General features: G+C 35.0%; 2 protein-coding genes and 1 pseudogene across 5 annotated transcripts; 2 read left to right on the forward strand and 1 right to left on the reverse strand.

Annotated features, from left to right (window-relative positions):
• LOC18779159 (GDSL esterase/lipase At5g55050) lies at nucleotides 3,340–5,811 on the forward strand. Its single transcript, XM_007214058.2, has 5 exons — nucleotides 3,340–3,784; nucleotides 3,975–4,114; nucleotides 4,475–4,708; nucleotides 4,825–5,068; nucleotides 5,225–5,811. The coding sequence occupies exons 1-5, from the start codon at nucleotides 3,529–3,531 to the stop codon at nucleotides 5,443–5,445; spliced, it is 1,095 nt and encodes a 364-aa protein (XP_007214120.2). The 5' UTR covers nucleotides 3,340–3,528; the 3' UTR covers nucleotides 5,446–5,811.
• LOC18780851 lies at nucleotides 7,438–9,194 on the forward strand (annotated as a pseudogene).
• LOC18780325 (DNA mismatch repair protein MSH5) lies at nucleotides 9,000–19,815 on the reverse strand. 4 transcript variants are annotated; one of them, XM_007214456.2, is made up of 35 exons: nucleotides 19,682–19,815; nucleotides 19,116–19,147; nucleotides 18,855–18,949; nucleotides 18,574–18,654; nucleotides 18,429–18,501; nucleotides 17,658–17,721; nucleotides 17,228–17,382; nucleotides 17,013–17,114; nucleotides 16,920–16,947; nucleotides 16,810–16,841; nucleotides 16,658–16,715; nucleotides 16,322–16,408; nucleotides 15,902–15,958; nucleotides 14,951–15,052; nucleotides 14,801–14,845; nucleotides 14,229–14,306; nucleotides 13,917–13,967; nucleotides 13,742–13,823; nucleotides 13,484–13,557; nucleotides 13,311–13,410; nucleotides 13,042–13,138; nucleotides 12,807–12,896; nucleotides 12,644–12,708; nucleotides 12,467–12,525; nucleotides 12,202–12,278; nucleotides 12,014–12,100; nucleotides 11,400–11,461; nucleotides 11,234–11,295; nucleotides 11,023–11,076; nucleotides 10,844–10,926; nucleotides 10,342–10,373; nucleotides 10,076–10,099; nucleotides 9,716–9,831; nucleotides 9,455–9,554; nucleotides 9,000–9,371 (listed from the first exon to the last, which is right to left on the reverse strand). In XM_007214456.2, the coding sequence occupies exons 1-34, from the start codon at nucleotides 19,724–19,726 to the stop codon at nucleotides 9,468–9,470; spliced, it is 2,436 nt and encodes an 811-aa protein (XP_007214518.2). In that variant the 5' UTR covers nucleotides 19,727–19,815; the 3' UTR covers nucleotides 9,000–9,371; nucleotides 9,455–9,467. The 4 variants fall into 4 exon arrangements, 3 of the variants coding, with proteins under 3 accessions (XP_007214518.2, XP_020418437.1, XP_020418436.1); XM_020562848.1 differs by having other exon boundaries at nucleotides 9,037–9,371; nucleotides 16,658–16,712; nucleotides 18,855–18,994; XM_020562847.1 differs by having other exon boundaries at nucleotides 9,037–9,371; nucleotides 18,855–18,994.

The following is a 21,706-nucleotide window of genomic DNA, read 5'->3' on the forward strand; positions in this document are numbered from 1 at the left end:
TTTACCTACCATACCTATAAATAATATTATAAAGAAAACTTGTTAACCGACCTATTCATTAATTCTTTTATACTCATGTGACGAGAGAGATAAAAATAAATAGTCCGTACACTATGCCTTTAAAATTTACTTTATATTATAGCGTTGTTCATGTATATTAAGTATCTTATCCATGTTTAAAAAGTTCATTCTTCATTAATATAGGGTATGTAATTTTGTTATTAGAGGAGAAACATAAGTTGCATGGCTAGTCAAATGGAGTTGATAATTTTTGTGATTAGAGAATTTACAATAGGATAGGATGTATTGATGGTGGAAGTAGAAATCAATTGTTGTTTTTCCTAATACAAACTTTTAAAAGGGAGAATGAAAACGTGACATTTAATGCATGGATAAATGCTTTAGTGTAGATAGTTGAAAATTTCTACGAAAAATTAAAGGAAAAAGAACTATTTCCATTAATTATATGTTAACTCATACCTTGTTAAACCTCTATAGCTGCACATACCTTGAGGGGGGAGGAGATCACTATTTCTCCTTCTCCCCTCTCCTTCCCTACTTTTCCCTTTCATGTCCTCTCCTATCCTTCCCACCCAACCTCCCCTCCCTTCCCTTCTTACCCGCCCATCCCCTCACATTCCCTCTCCTTTCTCTTCTTTTTTATTTTTATTTTTTTTGAATATCTAGGGTTTGAGCTTTTGATTTGCTTGGAGACCACGCGGCTGCCTTTGCAGGTTTTGTTGGGTCGTTTTGCAGATTTTGGGTTCCAGCTTTTGATTCGTGTGTTTTTTGAGTTTAATGCATGTTGGTAATCTTTATTTGTAATTTTTTATTTGTGAGAGTTTAAAGATTGTAGTTTGCAGTTGTAGTTCTGTGCTTTTGAGGTGCTTTTGCAAGCTTGCAACTTTTATGTTGGAATTTCTTTGGTCATTTGTGTGGAGGTACATTTGTGTGCCTGATGTTACCTATGGAGTCTTCCGTTAAGTGGTTATTGCGCTTCCGTATTTATAATAACCTTGTGTAGTTATCTGTATTTGTATTAGTTCTTGTAATTGACGACCTTTGTGCTTGAATTATAAATACAATCTGTCTTCTTTTTTCTTAAAAAAAAATATGAGATTGGAACTTTCTCTGCCCATCTCACTGACACCTAAGCTGAAGTTAATGGATTTCATGCTCACTTATCCAAATAATTTACTCACTCTTGTTCAAAGCATCCGGTGTTATATCTTTTCTTAGTCATATTCTGACCTCACCAAACTTGTCGACATCTCAACCAACGAAAAAAGATTATAATTATATATAAAAAACAAGGGAAAGGATTATCAAAATCACAAAGAGAAAACTATGACCTTTTGTGATTATGAAAGGCTATTTCTTTGTATGGATTCTGATTTCAAACCGTCAAAGTAGCTCTTTTCTTTCACGCAAAGAATTATTAGAAAGATGAATATGTTCTAAGTTATAAAGTTTTTTATTTATCTGAAATTATACTATGAGTTCAAAAGAAATTACATTATCAAAACTTGCCATTAAAAAAAAGTTACAAAACTATTAAAAATATAAGTTGTGTGCACTTCCTCTCTAGCCTCATAGCCTCACAGACCTTGAGGGGGGAGGAGGTCCCCTCTTCTCTCTTCCTCCCTTTATTTCGCTGCTTTGATACACAAATCCCCCTCCTACTTTTCCCTCTCTTGTCCTCTCATCTTCTTCCCACTCCATCTCCCCTCACTTCTTAACCGCCCATCCTCTCACCTTCCCTCTCTTATCTTTTTGTTTTTTGTTTTTTTGCAAATTTAGGGTTCCACCTTTTGATTTGTTTGGGGACCACGTAGATGCCTTTGTTGGTTTTGTTGAATCATTTTTCAGCTCTTCGGTTCCAGCTCTTGATTTAGTTCGTGTGTTTTAGTTTTTGTTTGTAATAAGTGTATCAACTCTTTTTGAGTTTGTTGCGTGTTTGTAGTCTTTACTTATAATTTTTTACCTGTGAAGGTTTAAACATTGTAGTTTGCAATTGTAATTTTGTACGTTGTGGTTTTATGTCGGAATTTCTTTGGCCTTTTATGACTATGTGTGGAGGTACACTTGTGCGTCGAATATTATCAATGAAGACCTCCGTATTTGGATAACTCTTTGTAGTTACTACGTTTTTGTATATTTATTTATATTCAACGCAAAAATGTACCTCCACACATATTTATTTGTATTCATGCGTGTTTGAATAACCCTTTGTAGTTACTGCCTTAATTATTTCTATATTTATTTTGATGTACACATATGTTTTATAGTAATATTTAATCAGGTGCTCAATCTCTATCTATTATAAAAGTCAAAACGGAAAACATACAAAATTGCAGCATATATATATAAAAGTTGGGCAACGTAGTCTTTTGGGTAATCAGAAGGATAGAAAATACAAACAAACGTTCCAACAAGGGCGGGCGGAATGATGAAGAAGCAAAGCTTGGTGCGTGGAGTGTTGGGCGGTGATCAGACTGCTGCAGCTTGGTGCGTGGAGTGTTGGGCGGTGATCAGACTGCTGCCAGCTGTATAAAATCTTGTGTGGGGCAGCTTCTTCTGTCACTTGATGTGGTGCCAATTAGTTCAACATTTCAGTTAACTTGTATTCAAACTTATCTTAAACATTTTTTTAAACTAAATTATCTCCTAAGTTAATATTGGCACATGTGTCACTGACTTTCCACAAACTTTTCAATGTTTAGATCATTAGCCTACTTGACTAACAGAAGAAGTATGGAAGGAACTCCACTTCAACTCGGCATGTCATTCTTCTCTTCTCCTATTTATTTTTCACTTTTTATATATTATATTTTCCTTTTCCTTTTAGTGGTTTCGTAACGAAAAGGATTTTTTTTTTCTCAGTACAAGTGATAGTTTATAAATTATAAAGGAAGGAGTTTTTCACGCACGCATATAATCAGAGTGTCATAGAAGTTCGAATATAAAACCACTAGTTTACAACTCAAGACCCTTTCTTCACTACCCCGTTGATCCCAGAAAAGCATTTAAAGTTAGAATTCGTGTACAAATTATTGGATATCTTTAAGTCCCTTTTGGATGAAAAGGGTCTACTTATAGGCAAGTAATTTGGATTTGAGTTTTCAGTGTAAATTTAAATTACATTTATTGAATCTATATAAGCCATTCGCAATGCTATAATTTACATTTAAAAAAAAAATTAGTTATAAAAAAATACTTTTGGTATGGGCAAAAGTTTATTTTGGGAATATATATATATATATATATATATATGATGACAAATAAGAGTTCAAAAACAAATTAATATATGTGATGACAATGGCAATAGGAGCTTTCAGACGAGTGTTAGAATAGAGATAGAGCCCACGCGGCTAAAATGTCTCCTTTTCACACACGAAAAAAACAATGTAGCCTTCCCTCATCAACTTATCTCTCCTCTATAAGAAGAGGACATCCACTTGTTTCACTTCCCCTCAAACTATCACACAACAAATCTCACTCACCAAACTTAGAAGGAGCTTACACCATATGATCATGGCTCCTTCCAATGTTTTTCCAATCACTTTCTTCTTCTTCACCTTCTTCTCTGTCTTCATCACTCTCTCAAAAGCTCAGATGGTTCCGGCCATTTACGTGTTTGGCGACTCCTTAGCCGATGTGGGTAACAACAATTACCTAAAGATCTCTCTTCTCAAGGCTAATTTCCCCCACAATGGTGTTGATTTTCCCAACAAGAAAGCAACCGGCAGGTTTGGAAATGGCAAGAATTCTGCCGATTTTCTTGGTAAGTTCAATATATTTCAATTACTTACATCATCACTCGTGGCTGGAGACTGTTTATGCATGTTTTGAGAATGATATATATATAATTGATATGGATATACGCTTCTTGTAGTAAGTGAGATCTCATATATATATATATATATATATATATATATATTACAATGTGTATGTATCTCCTTTTCGTTTGGCAGCCGAGAAAGTTGGGTTGCCAACATCACCACCCTATCTCTCACTTGTATCCAAGTCCAACAAGCAAAATTTGTCCTTTGTCGCCGGAGTTAGCTTCGCCTCCGGAGGGGCTGGAATCTTCAATGGCTCCGACGAAAAATTTGTAAGCACTAAGAAAATATATATTGAAATAAATAAAGATATAACACACTCTTTCAACAACAAAATAAAATTAAAAAATTGAACAAATATCTCTTTTGCACGTGTAAAATATTCCACCAAATTGCTTTACACCCCAATTCATTCTTTTTACATGAGGTGGAATCGATATAGGATCCACTTATGAAAGTTGGTGAAAGATGTTATTAGAAAAGTTGATTCAATCCCAACTAAGCTAAGTTGTGCGTAATGTCAAAAGAGTGATGTTATTTATATTATATTAGTTATTTTGTTTATTATAATTCGCGATTCGAGATTCACGATTCTAATACATACGGGTCCACATATACTTTTGTTGTCACAGCGGCAGTCAATTCCTTTGTCATATCAAGTAAACTACTATTCACAAGTGTATGAAGACATCGGGCTAGAATTGGGATCCAACGGTGCCCAGGACCATCTGTCAAAATCTCTGTTTGTCATTGTGATTGGAAGCAACGACATCTTCGCCTACTTTGACTCATCCAAGCTCCGCAAGGAATCAACACCCAACCAGTACGTAGATTCCATGGTCTCGAATCTAAAACAGCAATTAGAGGTAACAAAACAGGCTTTGGCTTAGCTCCGTATTTGATTTGACTGATGTTATATTGAAATTTCAATAGCTCTTCAATGCTCAACACTTTCCCTTTGGTTTTTGTTTTGTTTTGGCAGAGAATAAATTCTTTGGGCGCTCGAAAATTTGTAGTTGTCGGGACTGGGCCAGTTGGATGCTGCCCAGCTCAAAGGATTTCAAATGACGGAGATTGCAACGAAGATGCAAACTCCATGTCTATCCGCTACAACGACGGCCTTAAGTCGATGTTACAGCAGTCGGAAGCGGCAGTGCACATAAAATACACCTTCTTCGAGACGTACGGTGTCTTCTCGGACATCATTCAGAACGGAGCTTCTTACGGTACTCACATCTTACTTACCTACTCTACCAGTTTTTCTCGCATGTTATGTTATCAGACTGAAAAGTATGACCGCCGCATTCTTATTCGCCGATTTCCCCTTACAACCATTTTAGTTAACTTGACCGAGAAATTCCAAATTGTGTATGCTTTTCCAGGATTTACCGAGACCGAAGCTGCATGCTGTGGTTTTGGAAAGCTTAACGCCGACTCTTTTTGCCTTCCGATTTCGTCTTTGTGCTCCAACAGAACGGACCATGTCTTCTGGGACAAATTCCATCCCACAGAGGCAACTCATGGTATCTTGGTGGACAAACTTTTCGATGGTCCTTCACAATACACATTCCCAACGAATGTGAAGAAGTTAATTGCTCTATAAAAGCTCGAGGAAAATTCCACATGTAACTTTAGCATGTTTATAGAATACATACAGATGTAGTTCTTAGGCTAAATGCGTGTGCAGAAAAAGAACAGAGAATGAATGAAGTTTTTTTTTTTTTCAAACGAAACAATTCTATGCCAGCATCAGGGGCTTCACTTCACATGATATTTTTTCAACCAAAAAAAAAAAATCTTCAATTTGAAGAATCTACATAAGAGGAAAAAAAGATAAGACTGCAGCCAGCCGTAGAAAATCTTGTGGGGGCAGCTTCTTCTGTCTGTCACTTGATGGTGTCAAGTAGCTCAACATTTCAGTTAACATGTATCAATTTAAAATATAATTAAATTTATATTTTCAAACTTATATATATATTTTTATAACGAAATTATGTCCTAAGTTAATATTGACACACGGCAATAAATAAAAATAAATAAATAAATAATGGATGTGTCACTGACTGTCCAAACTTTTCAAAATTTAGATCATTGGCCTACTTTATTAACAGAAGTATGGAAGGAGGAACCCCACTTCAACTCTTCTTTTCTATTTATTTTTTTGCTTTTTAGCATATTTTCTTTTTCTTTTTCATTTTCTTTTTCTTTTTTTGGATTTCATAACCAAAAGGGATTTTCTTCCCAGAAAAGCTTTTAAAGTTGGATTCGTGTACAAATTATTGAATATCATTAAGGGTCTATTTTGGATGAAACGGTCGACTTATAATTAAGTAATTCAGATTTAAGTTTTCAGTGTAAATTAAAATTATATTGATTGAATTTTAGAATTCAGTATATAGTTGAAAGGAAATTTGAGATTGAATTGTTATAGTCTTCTTCTTTTTTTGGAGGTGAATAGGGAGTGGATCCGCTGTCGCCAATTTGGTGTCCCTTCTATGTACAAGTTGACTTATAATGTAAGGACAAATAAAATCATCCTAAATAAGAATTCCCTATTAAATAAGAAAATATTTTTCCTGCTCTACCAAGGCCTTGACTCACGCCAACATTTATAAACTAGCAATGTTATAATAAATTTAAAAAAAAAGTTAAAAATAGTTATCCAAAAACACTTTTGGTATGGGCAAAAGTAAATCCAAGCGAAAGTTGCTTTTGGGAACAGACAAGCAAGAGTTCAAAAACAAAAAGAAATATATTATTATAAACGACAATGACACGATAAGAGCTTTCAGATGAGTGCTAAAGCTTGAGCCGGCACGGCTAAAATGCCTTTTTTTCATACACGAAAAAAAAAATGTAGCCTCCCTCATCCACTTTTTTATTTTAATTTTTATCCAAAAAAAAAATATATATATATATATATCCCTCCTCTATAACATCCACTTGTTTCACTGCCCTCAAACTATCACATACCAAATTTAGGGGGAGCTTACCCCACTTCTCTATATACACTTCTTCTTCTTCTCTGTCTTCATCAGTATCTCAAAAGTTCATACGATTCCGGCCATTTACATGTTTGACAACTCCTTAGTCGATGTGGGTAATAATAATTACCTAAAGGCTCCGTTTGGTTCATGAGAAAAGAGACTTAGGGATAGAAAATCAATTGCTTTCCTATATTTGGTAAGTCCATGTATGGAAAATGATTGCCCGACACATAGGAAAGTATGAGGGAAAGTGAAACTCTCCTCTCAACTTGGGTTTTGTTTTCTCTCCTCATGGGAAAGTTTGAGAAAATGAGTCAACATTAAATGCACATTTTTCATGACAATTTTGTCCATATTAACAATTTAGAATTATAATATATCATTAAATGCATTCTTTTTTATTTGATTTAATATGGGTATAATTAGAAACATGGGAAAATAAATAAAGTGATATCTCCCAGTTACTTTCCCGGCATTACAAAATGTGAAAAATAAATCTTTCATTTCTCATCCCTTAAGAAATGACATAAGAAGTAATTTCCCATCAAATTTGTTCCATAAACCAAACGGGCCAACGATCTCTCTTGCAAAGGCTAATTTCCCTCACAATGGTGTTGATCTTCCCAACAAGAAAGCAACGGGAAGGTTTGGGAATGGCAAGAATGCTGCGGATTTTCTTGGTAAGTTAAATAGTTCAATTACTTACATTATCACTCGTGGCTACAGACTGTCTATGCATGTTGTGAGAATGAGAGGGTACGTCATGTATATATATAAAACAGTACTCTTTCAAAAGATATTCTCAATAAGCAGTACTCTTTCAAAAAATTAAAAAATATTTCTTTGGTACGTGTAATATATTCCAACAAATTACTGTACAACCCAATTCATTCTTTTTACATGAGGTGGGATCGATATAAGTCCCACTTATGAAAGTTGGTGAAAAATGTCAACACTGATGCTATTTGTACCATATTTATTGACCACTTCTTTAATATAGATTAGTTCCATATATATCAATGAAATCCATATTTACTGATTATATCGTTTCTAATACAGATAGATCCCACATATATGAGAGGTCAACAAAGTATTCAATAAAAATGCTACAAATAGTATTATTGAATTGCATTAAAAAAAAGGAAAGGTATTATTGAATGTGTAAAGTCTAGTGTTGTCTATTTTACTTTTGTTGTCACAGCGTCAATCGATTCCTTTGTCATATCAAGTAAACTACTATTCGCAAGTGTATGAAAACATCAGGCTAGAACTGGGCTCCAACGGTACGTAGATTCCATGGTCTCAAATCTAAAACAACAATTTGAGGTAACAGAACAGATTTTAGCTTAGCTCCATGTTATTTGATGTTATATTCAAATTTCAATTGATTTTCCCTTTGGTTTTTGTTTTGTTTTGGCAGAGAATACATTCTTTTGGCGCTCGAAAATTTGTAGTTGTTGAGACTCGGCTAGTTGGATTCTGCCCAGCTCAAAGGGCTTCAAATGAGCGACAGTGCAACGAAGATGCAAACTCCATGTCTGTCCACTACAATGACAGCCTTAAGTCGATGTTACAGCAATTGAAAGCGGGATTGCACGTAAATTACACCTTCTTCAAGACTTACAGTGTCATCACTGACCATTCAAAACGCAGCTTCTTCCGGTACTCATCTTATTTTCCTACACTACAAGTCTTTCCTGCATGTTATGTTATTAGACTGAAAAGTAAAGGTGTGCAATATTATTTGCCAATTTCCCTATGAACTACTTTTTTCAGTTAACTTGACTGAGAAATTCCAAATTCCGTATGCCATTCCAGGATTTACAGAGACCGAAGCTGCATGCTGTGGTATTGGGAAGCTTAACGCCCTTGCTGCTTGCCTGCCGGTTTCGTCTTTGTGCTCCAACAGAAGGGACTATGTCTTCTGGGACCGATTCCATCCTACAGAGGCAACTCATGGTAGCTTGGTGGACACTTTTCGGTGGTCCTTTCAGAATACACATTCCCAACGAATGTGAAGGAGTTAATTGCTCTATAAAAGCTCAAGGAAGCAGACTCCTGATGAAAGCCCCCGCCCACCTTACCTTCTTAATGGGCCAATCGATTTTTCAGATGCAACAGAAAATTCAACATGTAACTTTAGTTTGCTTATAGAATACAGATACAGTTCTTAGGAAGTTAATTACGCTAAGTGCATGTGCAGCAAAAACAGAGAATGAATGATGTGGTATATGTACCATCACAAAAGAGGGTATGCCCAGCTATATACAATTCTAACGTGCCACATTGTGCAAAACAAACGAAACAATTATATACCAGCATCGCGCTTCACTTGATTGTTAAAAAAAAAAAAAAAAAAAAAAAATCAATTTTAATAATCTACTTAAGAGGAAAAAATGATGGAAGAACTATCTGGCCTAACGAATCAACCTTTCTCTTGAATGGAGAAGGCAAAGTATTGCTGGCCTGCCAGACGCAGCTTTCAACCTTTCTGCATTCACAATGTTGGCGAAATTTTCCGCAAAGCAAAGTATAAAGTTTCCTAAGATTAGAAGCAACTGTTATTTAAATACTTAATTTCAGATTCATATTCTTACTTACAAGACGGGGCTTAAAAAAAGTTACCTTTAGTGCTTGTTTAGGACTCAGCTGAAAATAAGCCCTGAAAAAACAGACCTATATCACCTTTGTGAAAATCAAATGCCAACATCTTGTCCACCACATTCTGCATTTAAATTAAGAAAAAAGAAACAAATTAAAGAAAAATTCTACAATTGCAGCTGAAGGATATGAACGGAAAATTTAATTCTGGCTTCTTATGAAGTTGTTACTCTATAAATGTCATGTTTCATATCTCAATCTGAGATTCCGTTTTGGGATTGAAACCTGGTATTGCTGATCCTGAGCTGATACATTCTCATTGCACAATCGCTCAACGTGTTCATTGTTTCCAAGAGCTTCCAATATAAATGCTGCTCTCTTAATAACTTCCTCTGGGACACCTATGTAAACAATACAAACAGTTCAACTAGAAAACTGAAGCTGCCACCAAGAGTTCCTTAAGATTTTAGTCCAGGGAAGGAAATACATGTATGTGAACCCAAAGACTCATTCATTCGTCTGTGTGTGTGCACATGCACGTTTCTGTGTGTGTGTGCATGCTTGTGTCTGCGACAAGAACTCAAAAGATCTTTTTCTCCCAATTCTGGAAATCAGGAACATAAGTTTTAAGCTCCAAAGAGGTACCAGCAAGTAGCGCACAATGCAGACCTGCAGGATGTAAACAGACTGTGATTCCAAGGCATCCCAAACTTACAGAGATGCATATACATAAGTTTATATACATATATACAAATGCTAAGACATTTTCCAGTTAGTAATTTAATAAGGCACTTATCATGTTTTAAGCCATTGAATCAAGCAAGTGCTTTATTAAAAGGCTGACCGGTGAGAACCTTAGCATCCCCATCCCCATCCCCCCTCTTTCCATATACATGCATGTATTCACTCACCATAGCTTAGAAGGGCATGCCCAGGAACTAGCCTGCAAGAAATAAAACGTAAAATTTGAATATCAAAGTTTCATCAACAGCAGTGAGAAAATTGAACATATGCACGAGGGTGGAATCAGAGAGGTTGCTACTGACTGTAACACTTCATAAAGCCATATCTGATTATTTGAGGCTAAGACATGGTTAAACTTTTTTGACCCAGAAATTAAATGCCTACTGGGCTTGTGATTGAAGCAACTAGAATCATCCACTGATGCACATTTATCTCACACAAGGAAACAAGTTGTCAAGATTTTGATCTATGCCTAGGGTTCAGAGGACACGGAAGTTCACAGTTATGTAGAGTAAATGTGCTAACAGATATTTAAATAGCATGTTTTCAGCATGACCCCTGTGATCCAAAGCACCAAAGGCATACCATTGAATGGCATCTTATTCATTCCTGACAAAGTGGCACATTTCCTTTGCAGGACTACAATGTATAAAGGCAATGAAAGTTTACCTATACAGAAATACAATATCCTCGATATCTGTAGAGTTGTCAGGTCTCAGCACACTCATGGTGTAAAATTCGATCTTCTTGGACTATAATAAGAACAAAAGAATAATACCCATCAGTCTCACACAATTCAAGCATGGAAGTAGGGATTACTTGTATAGCAAGTCTACAAGCTTGCTTACTTTAGGTAAACAACTCTCACTGAATAGCTCAGTCAAATGAGTACACACCAGAACCTACAGAAGAATATTGCAAAACACAGAGAAAATAACCTTCAATTGTCATAGGGGCCAGGTGCCCACTTAATGTAAGAAATGTGTTGAAAAATTAATTTGGAAGAACTAAATAGTACTGATAATGAAATTCTCATGGCGTGAAGAGAGAGCCTGAAACCTTTGGAGGGTCGTCATGTGAGACCAAGTAGTTTATGGTTCCACCAAGCAGACCGACGCCATCTGAAAGAATATCGAGAACATTTAGGTGATACTGCAACTGCTAAACTCATATCAATATTATAGAATTTTTTTTTTGTGTTTGAGAGGAAGCATGAAAAACTAACCTTCTGTAAGAGTACCTTTACCAAATTCATCCAATAGGCACAAAGACCTTGAAGTTGCCTGCCTGTTAATTTTCTCAAATGAACACATACAAGTCAAATGGAATATATATTTTTAATACAGTGATTGGTGCAGCATCATTAGTTCTGAGAAATAATAAATACTTTGAAGCCATATAATCATTAAGCAGGTTCAGAGACTGGATATTACCGGAAAGTAGACAACTAATAATTATTAGTTATCATAGCTAAATAATTGTCCGAGTCACTTGGTATTGAACAATATAAACTCATGTCTTTATTAATACAATCTACTGAAATCATATGATTCATATTAGTTACCAAGTAGTATTCTCAAACAGAGCAATTGATTTTCTCATTGTTCTCTTGCAGTAATGTTTAGTGTGCATTTAAAAAAATGCTTTTACACATGCCAATAAGATAATCTTATTCTGGAGCACTATGAATTATGCCTCAAGTACTAAAAAGAAGCAAATTCAGGCTTATCACATACATCAAAAGAGTTAAAAACGACATGCAGCCAGAGAAATAATTGCTAAAAACTAAATCGGTAAAATTAGCACAGTGAGAATTTGACGAGTGTAGTTTGAATATACCTTAGCATCATCCCTACTTGATGCAGATCAATCATAAATGTTGACTTTTCGGCATTCATGAGCTTGCTTCCCATTGCGCAGAATATTCTGTAAACATTAATAAAAACTATGGTCGTTATAATTACAACCAATTTCATACAAGCATAAGATTGAATGTGAGAAAGATGTTGGTAATATTTAGATCAAACCTATCTGTCAAACCAATAGTTGCAGCATCTGCTGGTACAAAACTTCCAATGTGGGACAGGAAAACAATTAAAGCTACCTGGAAAACAAATTTTTCAATATGTATAGATCTGCGATGAATTTCTACAGTAGAGGCATAATTAATGGCCAGCTATGTGAAAGAGACACCAAACAAAATCAGCAAAACGGTGACCTTAGAATAACTTTAAGTTCAATACAAACATCAATAACCCTCCCTTCCCTAGAACCAATAAAACAATTACTGACCTGCTTTATGTAGATGCTTTTCCCTGAATAGTTAGGACCGGTGATTATATTAATTCTTCCTGAAACGAAAGAATCATTAGAAATTATATTCAGGATGCAAAGACGGGATTTTTCATTTTCCTGAACTGAGTCAACTATAATTTAGTATTTCCACAATTAAATGTACAATTCCATTACCCTCATTTTGAATCATTGTATCATTGGGAACAAAGGTGTCTACAGTCATTTCCTGCAAAACATGTCTGATAATTCAAAGAACTCTTGTTACTACCCCTAAGTAAATAATAACCTCTAGAAGTATTGCCAATAAATTAATGCAAATAAACCATACGTTTATCACCTTCCATTTTGTATATCAATCAAGCAATCCATAGTCAAAGTAGGCCTTACATAATTGCTTTGACGAGAAACCAGTGCCAACGACAAAAAACTAAATGTCCACATGAAGATATAAATATTACTTAGTAAGAATAATATACTTACAGGAAAGAAAATATATAGAGACTTATCAAAGAATGAGATGAGGGAAGGAAGGGAGCCAGGGCCAGAGCACTGATATTAAAAATGACTCTCACCAATCAAGTTCAGCGGCAAAATTTACAGCCTTAAGTAGGTGTTCTGAAAATAGAAGTATATGTGACACCAAATCTCGAGTAATCGCCCTCTCCATATCTGTATCAATAAATTTTATGAATGAAAATGTTTGTAGAAAAAGAAAACTTAAAGTTAGACCGGAATGAAACTTTGAATGTCTCATTTATTAAAAATTATTCACTTAAGTTTTTGTGCTTAGCTCTCACTAGGCTGCCACGACACACTAGTCATGGTTAAATTATATGCATACCTAGTATTTTATGATAGATATCTCCCAGTAAATTGTCCAACTCTCGTGTCTTTGCTGTATGATAAAAGAACCTTTTCGTTTCTCCTTCTGCATCAGAGAACTAAGTTTGATAGCTATATTTTCTTATGCAAATGCATACCAGTTACAAGATACTCAACTGTATTTCAACTCACAGCAAATTCAAAATCTTGAACTTTCTCCAGAGTAGCTTCATCAAGTTTTTCTTCAAAAATGCACATCAAGTATCCTACAACTCAACAGTAAAGAAAAGGCATGGTGGAGATGTATCTAGATTAAAACAATACAGTCCTTTAAATTTCAGCATCTATTGATTATCGGATAAATAAGAGGGATCTTTCTGAGGAGCATCTAAATACAATTCATATCACCCAACAAAATTCCATTTAAGATGCTAGAGGATTAAAACCAACCTATCTGATGTATATAAACAATACAAGGAACAAACTTTTCTTTGTACAGCTGAGGCAGTCTTCCAAGTTCCATCTGTGACACCTGCAAGGCAATTTTACAATCAAAAGAAACTTGGTAAATCAGACTTCAATCTACTTTCTAATTAGATGTATAAATGAATTGTATAACAGTTACCTCTTCCAGAAATTCAGGCAATTCCTCATATATTTGCCTTAGCTCATCTAACTATACAAGAAGATGAGGGAATGATTTGTCAATTTAACATTAGGCAGCTGTACAGATCTATCAAGACGCATAAAAGTCACAAAATAAATTCTACCATCTCAATATTGAACTAACAGAAACGCCACACCATACTAGCCTCATAAACAAAATGTTAAAAAGAAAATTAAAAACAACAAGAACAACAATGATGAGATGATGCACAAGGCAAATATGCATTCTGATTCGACAATTAAGAATGGGAATTTGGGACTTATGCCAAACCTCATCACAGAAATCATCTTTTACAATCGTCTCATATCCCTTCTCCTTACTTCTACTTACATCTAGAACACCAATTACCTGCAGAAGACACTGGCGATATTATGATAGGAACGCATTGAAGGGAAACAATTTAGAAGATTGACAAAAGAAGAAATAAACACTGGTTATATTGACTTGATGCATATCTAAACAAAGACAAAAAAATTCTTCATTCTCCAATCATAAAGATCTCAATGCAGATAAACCCAGGCATAAGAGGAAATTAAATCAACTCCATAACACCCGTAGGCTACGCCAGAAATTATACATATCCTCACCAAACCATGATGCAAAATATTTGTGGAGAACTGAATAAAAAGCTCAGAGACCAGTCCCAATTTATAAGGGAAGAGCCAAATGAATTTATCTCTGGACTTGTTTTACCATGTTCGTGTGGACTGTAGAGTTTATTGACATGGTTTCATTCTATTAAAGAGAAATCTCTTCCTCTTATGGGATTAACACTTAGCAAATTTCTGTTTGTTATTGCAAGAACAGGCTGTAAAAAGTTGAAGCCTACTTCATAAACTAACCAATTCATATACATAAGCCAGTTCAGTTGTAATGCATGAAGCAGCCTGCATAAATTCAGACAACAGACCAAGAAACACATTAGTATATAAGAACAACAGAAAGAGAAGGTACAACTAACAGAAAATGCATCAAAAGAAGTGTTTTCCTACCTTCTCAACAATGTCCAAATTCAAGTACTTTGCGTGCTCCTGAAGACTCTCAGAAACACCTACTTCAAATATCTTGTTCACATGCAAAAGTGAACAAACACTCTAAAAGAAAACAATATAAAAAATAATGAATCAAACGAGGAAAGGTTTCACTGACAATTGTGTAAAGTCAAGGAAAAATGACAATAGTATCATCACTCTTTATGAAGATTCTGCTGGGGCTCAACTAGAAATTTTTATATAAGAGACAAATTTATACAAGTAGGTGGGACAAGCACCCTAAAGCAAACAAAACAAATTACATTGACTTTACCCCAATCCTCCCCACCCACCGCCAAACAAAAATTGAGATACAAAGACACAGAAAAAGACACCTAAAGATTAGCTACAAATCTAATTCTAAAAGTAATGTACGAGATTTATCTTCCTACAAAGGCAACGTGGGTTGTACTGTAGCTGTTAATTTGAAAAAATCATCCCAGCAAAGGCAAAACAAGGATATCTACTCTATCACCTTACAAGTCTGTTAATAATGGAGAAGGAGCTTATGATTCTATACTTGGTCTCGGAATCCAGGTAATATGATAGTTAAAGTTGACATGATTTTATGGCAAGTTCCCTGAACAAAAATGCGTAACTCATTTTATTCTTCATAAAGATCTTGGTACTTGTCAGCTAGGAGTCAGACATGATTGGTTGCAGGTGTTGCACTCACAAGTGCCAACCCAAGAAGGAAACTAATCAACAAAGAGAATTATGGTATATAAAAGTGACCATGACATTAATGTTTGTACATATTTTAAGTTTTAACTAGGTTCTACGTACAATCACACATCCAGAGGTAAAAATGAATCAAAGTAACATCAATAAAGGACACCATCCACTAAATGAATGACAGACATTTAGTAATCAGGAAACAGGGTTAAACATAGCACATAGAAAAGAACCTACCTTCAAAAAAGCTGTCCAATCGCCACTGGTACATATTGAGCTCGGGGAGTTAAATTTCTTCAACAAACAAAAGAAAAGATTCAAAATCTTAAAAAATAAATACAACACGTGCAAAACAGACATCGCCGTGATCTACAGTCACTCTTAGTAGAAGGATAACAAAGAGAGCAGACCAAATTATCATTATGCTGTCAATATTTGTATAAAGGCCAAATAATATGTTTAGAAACAAGTCAGTAATAAACTAATTGAGCAAAAAAAGAACAACTAATATACTTTAGTTGTCCATGAAAGAGCTCTAATTTCAACAACAGACTCCAGTTGTAGCTACAGAATCTACAGACCATAAACTTTACTTTTGGAAAAGAAAGCCCTACAGCATGAGACAGAAGGAAAAGAAGGAAGAATAGAGAATGCTACCTTGAGTATGTGAGGAATGTCCTTCACAGATTTCAGAGTTCCACGTAAAGAATTTATCAGTTCTTCAGAAGAAAGAAAGAATGATATCTTAATTGTCAAGGAAAATACCTTTGACAATGACCAAGTAGATCTAAAATCTCATGATTTTAAGAAGTCAGTTCTATATTTTCAAATAAGTTCATTCAAACGCTGTGAGATAATATTTATTCTTAATGTACTGATCTCAGTTTGCAAAACAGTTTAACTAAGACGATTCAAGATAGCATAAATCTTCTTTGGATAACTGATACAAGTCATATTTTAGTAGTACTTATGTAGTTTAACAAGCAAGGATACGGCATTGAGACGACTGTTCAAAGTTTCTAGGTCAAGTATTGGCCTTAAGAACCAGCTTCTAGTATGAGAAAAATACCATTCGTCAAGGAGCCTTTTGGTTAGAGTTAAAATCCAAAGCAGTGGCATCACAAAGTTATCTATCAGAATATTACCTCAAGAGACGTCTCCCCATGGGCGTTACACACTGAATTTAAGTATGAGTAAATTAGCTTGATATAAAGCTGAGCAAACCAAAAGAGCAAGAATTGAAAAATTTACTGACCTTATTCATCATGCCAAATACAGAGAACCTGCCATTAAAACATATCAGAACACTTTTCAAGGAAAATTATTTGGCAAAAAATTAAGAATTTACCCTTCTTTTGCTCTACCAATGCCCATATGGCTTGGATGCTTATCTGTTTGGAATATCTGCAATGCCTCATGAGCTGCTGCATCAAGTTTAAGGAAATTGTTTCTATTTTGGTTGTGAAGGGAGTACATTTTGTCTCGATAACCTTCCTGAATTATTAACCCCCATCCCCCACCCCCCAAAAAAATCTAAATGTTGAAGACAGCACAAAAAGATACAGTGAAACTTCTATAACAGAATCGATTGCAATTGATGCATTCCCGCTTTCCATTTGTTCAAGTGTATCTACCACCCTTTCATTCTCTAATATGGCAAGAAGACCTCCACTGGTACGAACTTGGATATCACTTCCCATGTCCATCATAGAACTCAACTACAGTTGACATACAAAAAAAGAAAGTTATTGGCAATAACAGGATAAAGACATTCATTGTTCTTCAAAAAACAAAAGCAGGAGGGATATTCACAGAACACAAAAAACTCATGTCATTAATCACATAATGAGATCAGTTTAAAGACAGAAATGCAACACACACAGAGCATATCCATGATTTATGAGGCATGAATAAACAAGTTGTAATATCCAGGGTTAATTAATACCAATTGGGCCACAATACAAAAGGATTTAAATATATAGTTACGACTTACATAACAAATTCTCTCCTTGATGTTTAACCCATCATCCATTCCTGTGACTCGAAGGTATATCAGTCTGTAAATTTCAGAAACAGAAATAACAATAATGGTGATGATGACGAATAGTGACAATGGTAATAACTAATAAGAATGAAAATACTGCCTTATAATAATAATAACAATAATAACAACAACAATAAGAGAGAGAGAGAGAGAGAGAGAGAGAGAGAGAGAGAGAGAGAGAGAGAGAGAATCAGATCAAAGAATAATGAGAGGCAATCTATCAAATTGATCACATACAATACTTTGCATGACACCACCAATAAGACTTATGATTGTAGCTTTATCAAAAACTTTCCCTAACAGGGAGAAAAAAGATGATGATATATGTCGGATACATGAGAGAACGGAGATGATGATCTACAATTTGATGGGAAGACATAAACAGAATGGCAAAGAAGGTTTCCCATCCAACAGTTGAGCACGTATTAAGTTTTCAATTTTGAATTTTGCAAGGGCAAACGTGTGAAGAAATTGGAACAACCTACTTACGAAACAATTGTTTCTTATCTGAACCTATCTGCAAAGCCTAAGCATCAGAGTGTAAATTTAAGGAGGTTCATCAAACATAACCTAAGAATAACAGGTACATAGAATACCATAGTTAATTAAAGATCTTTGAAACCTTCATTCTATACTCATGAAAGATAATTCATTCAACCCACTATATTCAGCCAAGTTTACAAAACTCCAATTCTTTTAACAAAATCATCAGAGTTATACCTGTGCCATGCTTGCTCATAGCTAAATATGGAACTTTTCACAAGCTTCACCGTAAAGGCCTCAGTCATTCCATCTGCAATACTTTAAAAAGTAAACAACTGCTCCCATGCTGAAATTCAGAACCTACCATTTGATAGCAACATACCACTTCGTTGTAAAGCAGACAAGAAGGATTCTTCACTTTTAGTGCTTGCGTAAATGATAAGGGGCCTAGCTTGATATTTTACTGCATACAGAAACAATAAGCAAACTAAGATCTGCTCACTAAACAGTAACAGAAATATAATTGATGGTAACAGACACAAGGAGAGTGCAAGAGATAACTTGAGTGAGAAGAAAACGAATTATATATCAGCATCAGGAAGTACTGTACCAAAACAACAGAGTACAGGAAATAGACTCCCTAAAGAGACATGAAACTCATACCCAAATCAATTAGGGGGAAGTCTGTGCTGCCATCTTCCCAAACTTCCAGCACGTGAAGTTGGCGAATACTGGAGTCGTAATAAGAAATTCCAACTCTGGAATGGAAGAGTTGCAAAGTCATCAATTTCAGATGCATTCCACTGTTTGATAAGAATAAAGGTAAAGACTAATGTACTTTATACTATATACCATGACTAACGACATTAGCAATAGCAACGATGTGCTGTACATATGGATTGATAAATAACTAAGATTACTCACCTTTGACCGTGTAGAATGCACGCCATGTACACCTGCATTTAAATCCCAAAACAACAAGAAAAACAAAAATCAATTCACTTGGTGAACAACAAAAGTATAAATTTCTTCAATTACAAAAATGGAATTAGAAGTAATAAACATAGGTATATTTCTGTTTTTATGTTGATCAACACTGCTGGTCAAGCTTGCATAGCTATTACTAGACAGTAATCAATGCAAAAACCGGTTCGCTACAATTTCTCCATGCATATGAAAACTAGATCAGTATCTGTAACAAATTAAAACAAAATTTCAAAAATAGGTGAATAATTCGGTTAAATTTCTCAATTTTCTCGACAGCCAAACAAATGGAGCTCAAATGTTTGAGTCTTACGATCTTAACTCAAATTAAACCTAACAGAACAAATTCTTTCGGTGTGCTTCAACTGAATAGCGTTTCCAGTAATATTTTTCATTTCTTGAATACGAAATCAACAGAAATGCAAAATCAATCAAATAGCATTTTCTCGGCAACCAAACGGAAGGTGAGAAAAGAAATATGCGATGAACAGTAATCGGAAATGGACCTGAGGTAGAGCTTCGGTTTCGTCCATTTCCTCCATGTCTTCCATTTTCGAATCGAACGGCTTACAGAGTCCACAGAATGACAGAGAGAGCGAGTACGAGCTAGTGAGCGATCTCAGTCATACTCGGACAGTCACCAAACAGTTATGAGCGGGAGAAGTAGTGTGACTCGTTTATAAACGCATCCCTGGATCGGGCAATCACTGTGCGACAGCATGAATCCCAGCAAAACAGTCCCGTGGACCCCACAAATATATAAGAAGAAAGTTAGGAGTTCTATTTGGACCAACCCAACCACTTTCAAAGCCCACAAGCCCAAACATCAGATGGGCATATTCGTCATTTCAACGTCATTACGAATGAAGGGGGGCTAGGGTTTCACCTTCCAGGCCTATAAATACGGCTCTAAACGCCCAATTCGAAAACAGTCCCACACGCTTCCTCTTCGTCTTTTCTTTTCGTAGGCTCTGTTATATTTTTCTGATGGAAGATGTTTCTGCAGGGTTTAGGTTTCTTTTTAGATCTTCTTCTTTCGAAGCTTTTTCTTTTTCGTTTGTGAAATTGAGAAGCCAATTTGCAGAGCAAAGGCGCTAAAACTTGAAAGAATAGCGCAATTTGCATTGAAGGTTGGCGATAACGAAAAGCGATTCTCCGTGCCTGTCAAATATTTGATATTGACTTTGGCCTCGAACAAGTCGCTACATTTGATTCAATCTTTTTTTTTTTCTGATTATAAAAATGACTGTTTTTAGTTTTTTTAACAATCTGATATTTGTGTGGTGTTGAAAATTTTGAGTGATTTTTTTTAATGAACAATTTTGAATTCGAATTCTCTGCGTGGATTTTCTCTGGATATGTTTGAATTTTATTTTCGCATGTCACCTTATTTAAAAACCTTCTAGTCCTTGGATGTGGTGTCAACTGTGATTTCAAAATCAGGTGGAATGCTGACAATGAAAGGCGTGCATCTTTTCGACAAAGAGATACCTGAATGGAGCTTGGTGAATCTCTGATAAAAAAAAAAGATTAGACAATAACAGAGCGAAACCTAGAAATTTGAAAATCAATGGCGTCATTTATTTTTGGCGCTGTTTGAATTTAAATATCTATAATGTGATAAAGTTGGGGCATTTTGGTTTGGCAAACAATTCGTGAGTTAATTGATTAAAAATAATAATAGTAATAGTTCGTCAATTATACCCGAAGTTAGACGCAAAGGGAGGAAATAGAATTTCGTACCTTGATTAATGGCAGCAATTTTGGAGAAAAAAGCGGAAGACACAAGAAGGGGTATTGGAATCATTCTAATTAATAAAAAATAATAAGAGTTTTATGCTAAAATAATCCGTAATTAAACACTCTCAAAACTAGAAATCCGATTAATAGAGAGAATAATTGATTTGATTCCAATTCCATATTTCTAAATTCTGAAGTTCCTGATTAATGACTCATTCCGTTCCTAATTCTGAAGTTCTAGTATATATGATCATAAGCATTTGGGCAAGTCGGGCTTGAAACTTTTTTCCTACTATTTGGATCATCCATCGTGGATTCTAGGAATGTGGGGGTGAGATTAAAGTGCATGGCTAGAAAATTGTAGTCAATATTAAAACTTTGTTTTCTTGTAAATCCACATTATGAATTTACCATATTATTCTTATTTAATTAATAATTTTAATTTTTAATGTTTGAATTAACAAATAGCATTTTATGGTATTTTGAATGTTTCACTATTCTCTGTTTTTTGCTTTATATATATAGATAGATGCACATGTTAGTGTGTTTCTCAAACACACTAATAATGTGCAGGGTCGATCTTGAGATTTGAGGGCCCTGCGCAAAACATAAACTTGGGTCTCACATAAACTAACACAAACTTACACCATTACATAATGTCATACATCAACTTTATATATATATATATATATAAGTAAAAATCATCATCAATTAGCATGCAAATCACAAATAAAATCACCTTTCATTATATAACTAATCAACATGATAATGAAGTAAATCATTTAGTATAC

Source organism: Prunus persica, chromosome G4 (assembly GCF_000346465.2).
Source record: "Prunus persica cultivar Lovell chromosome G4, Prunus_persica_NCBIv2, whole genome shotgun sequence".
Taxonomy (NCBI): domain Eukaryota; kingdom Viridiplantae; phylum Streptophyta; class Magnoliopsida; order Rosales; family Rosaceae; genus Prunus; species Prunus persica.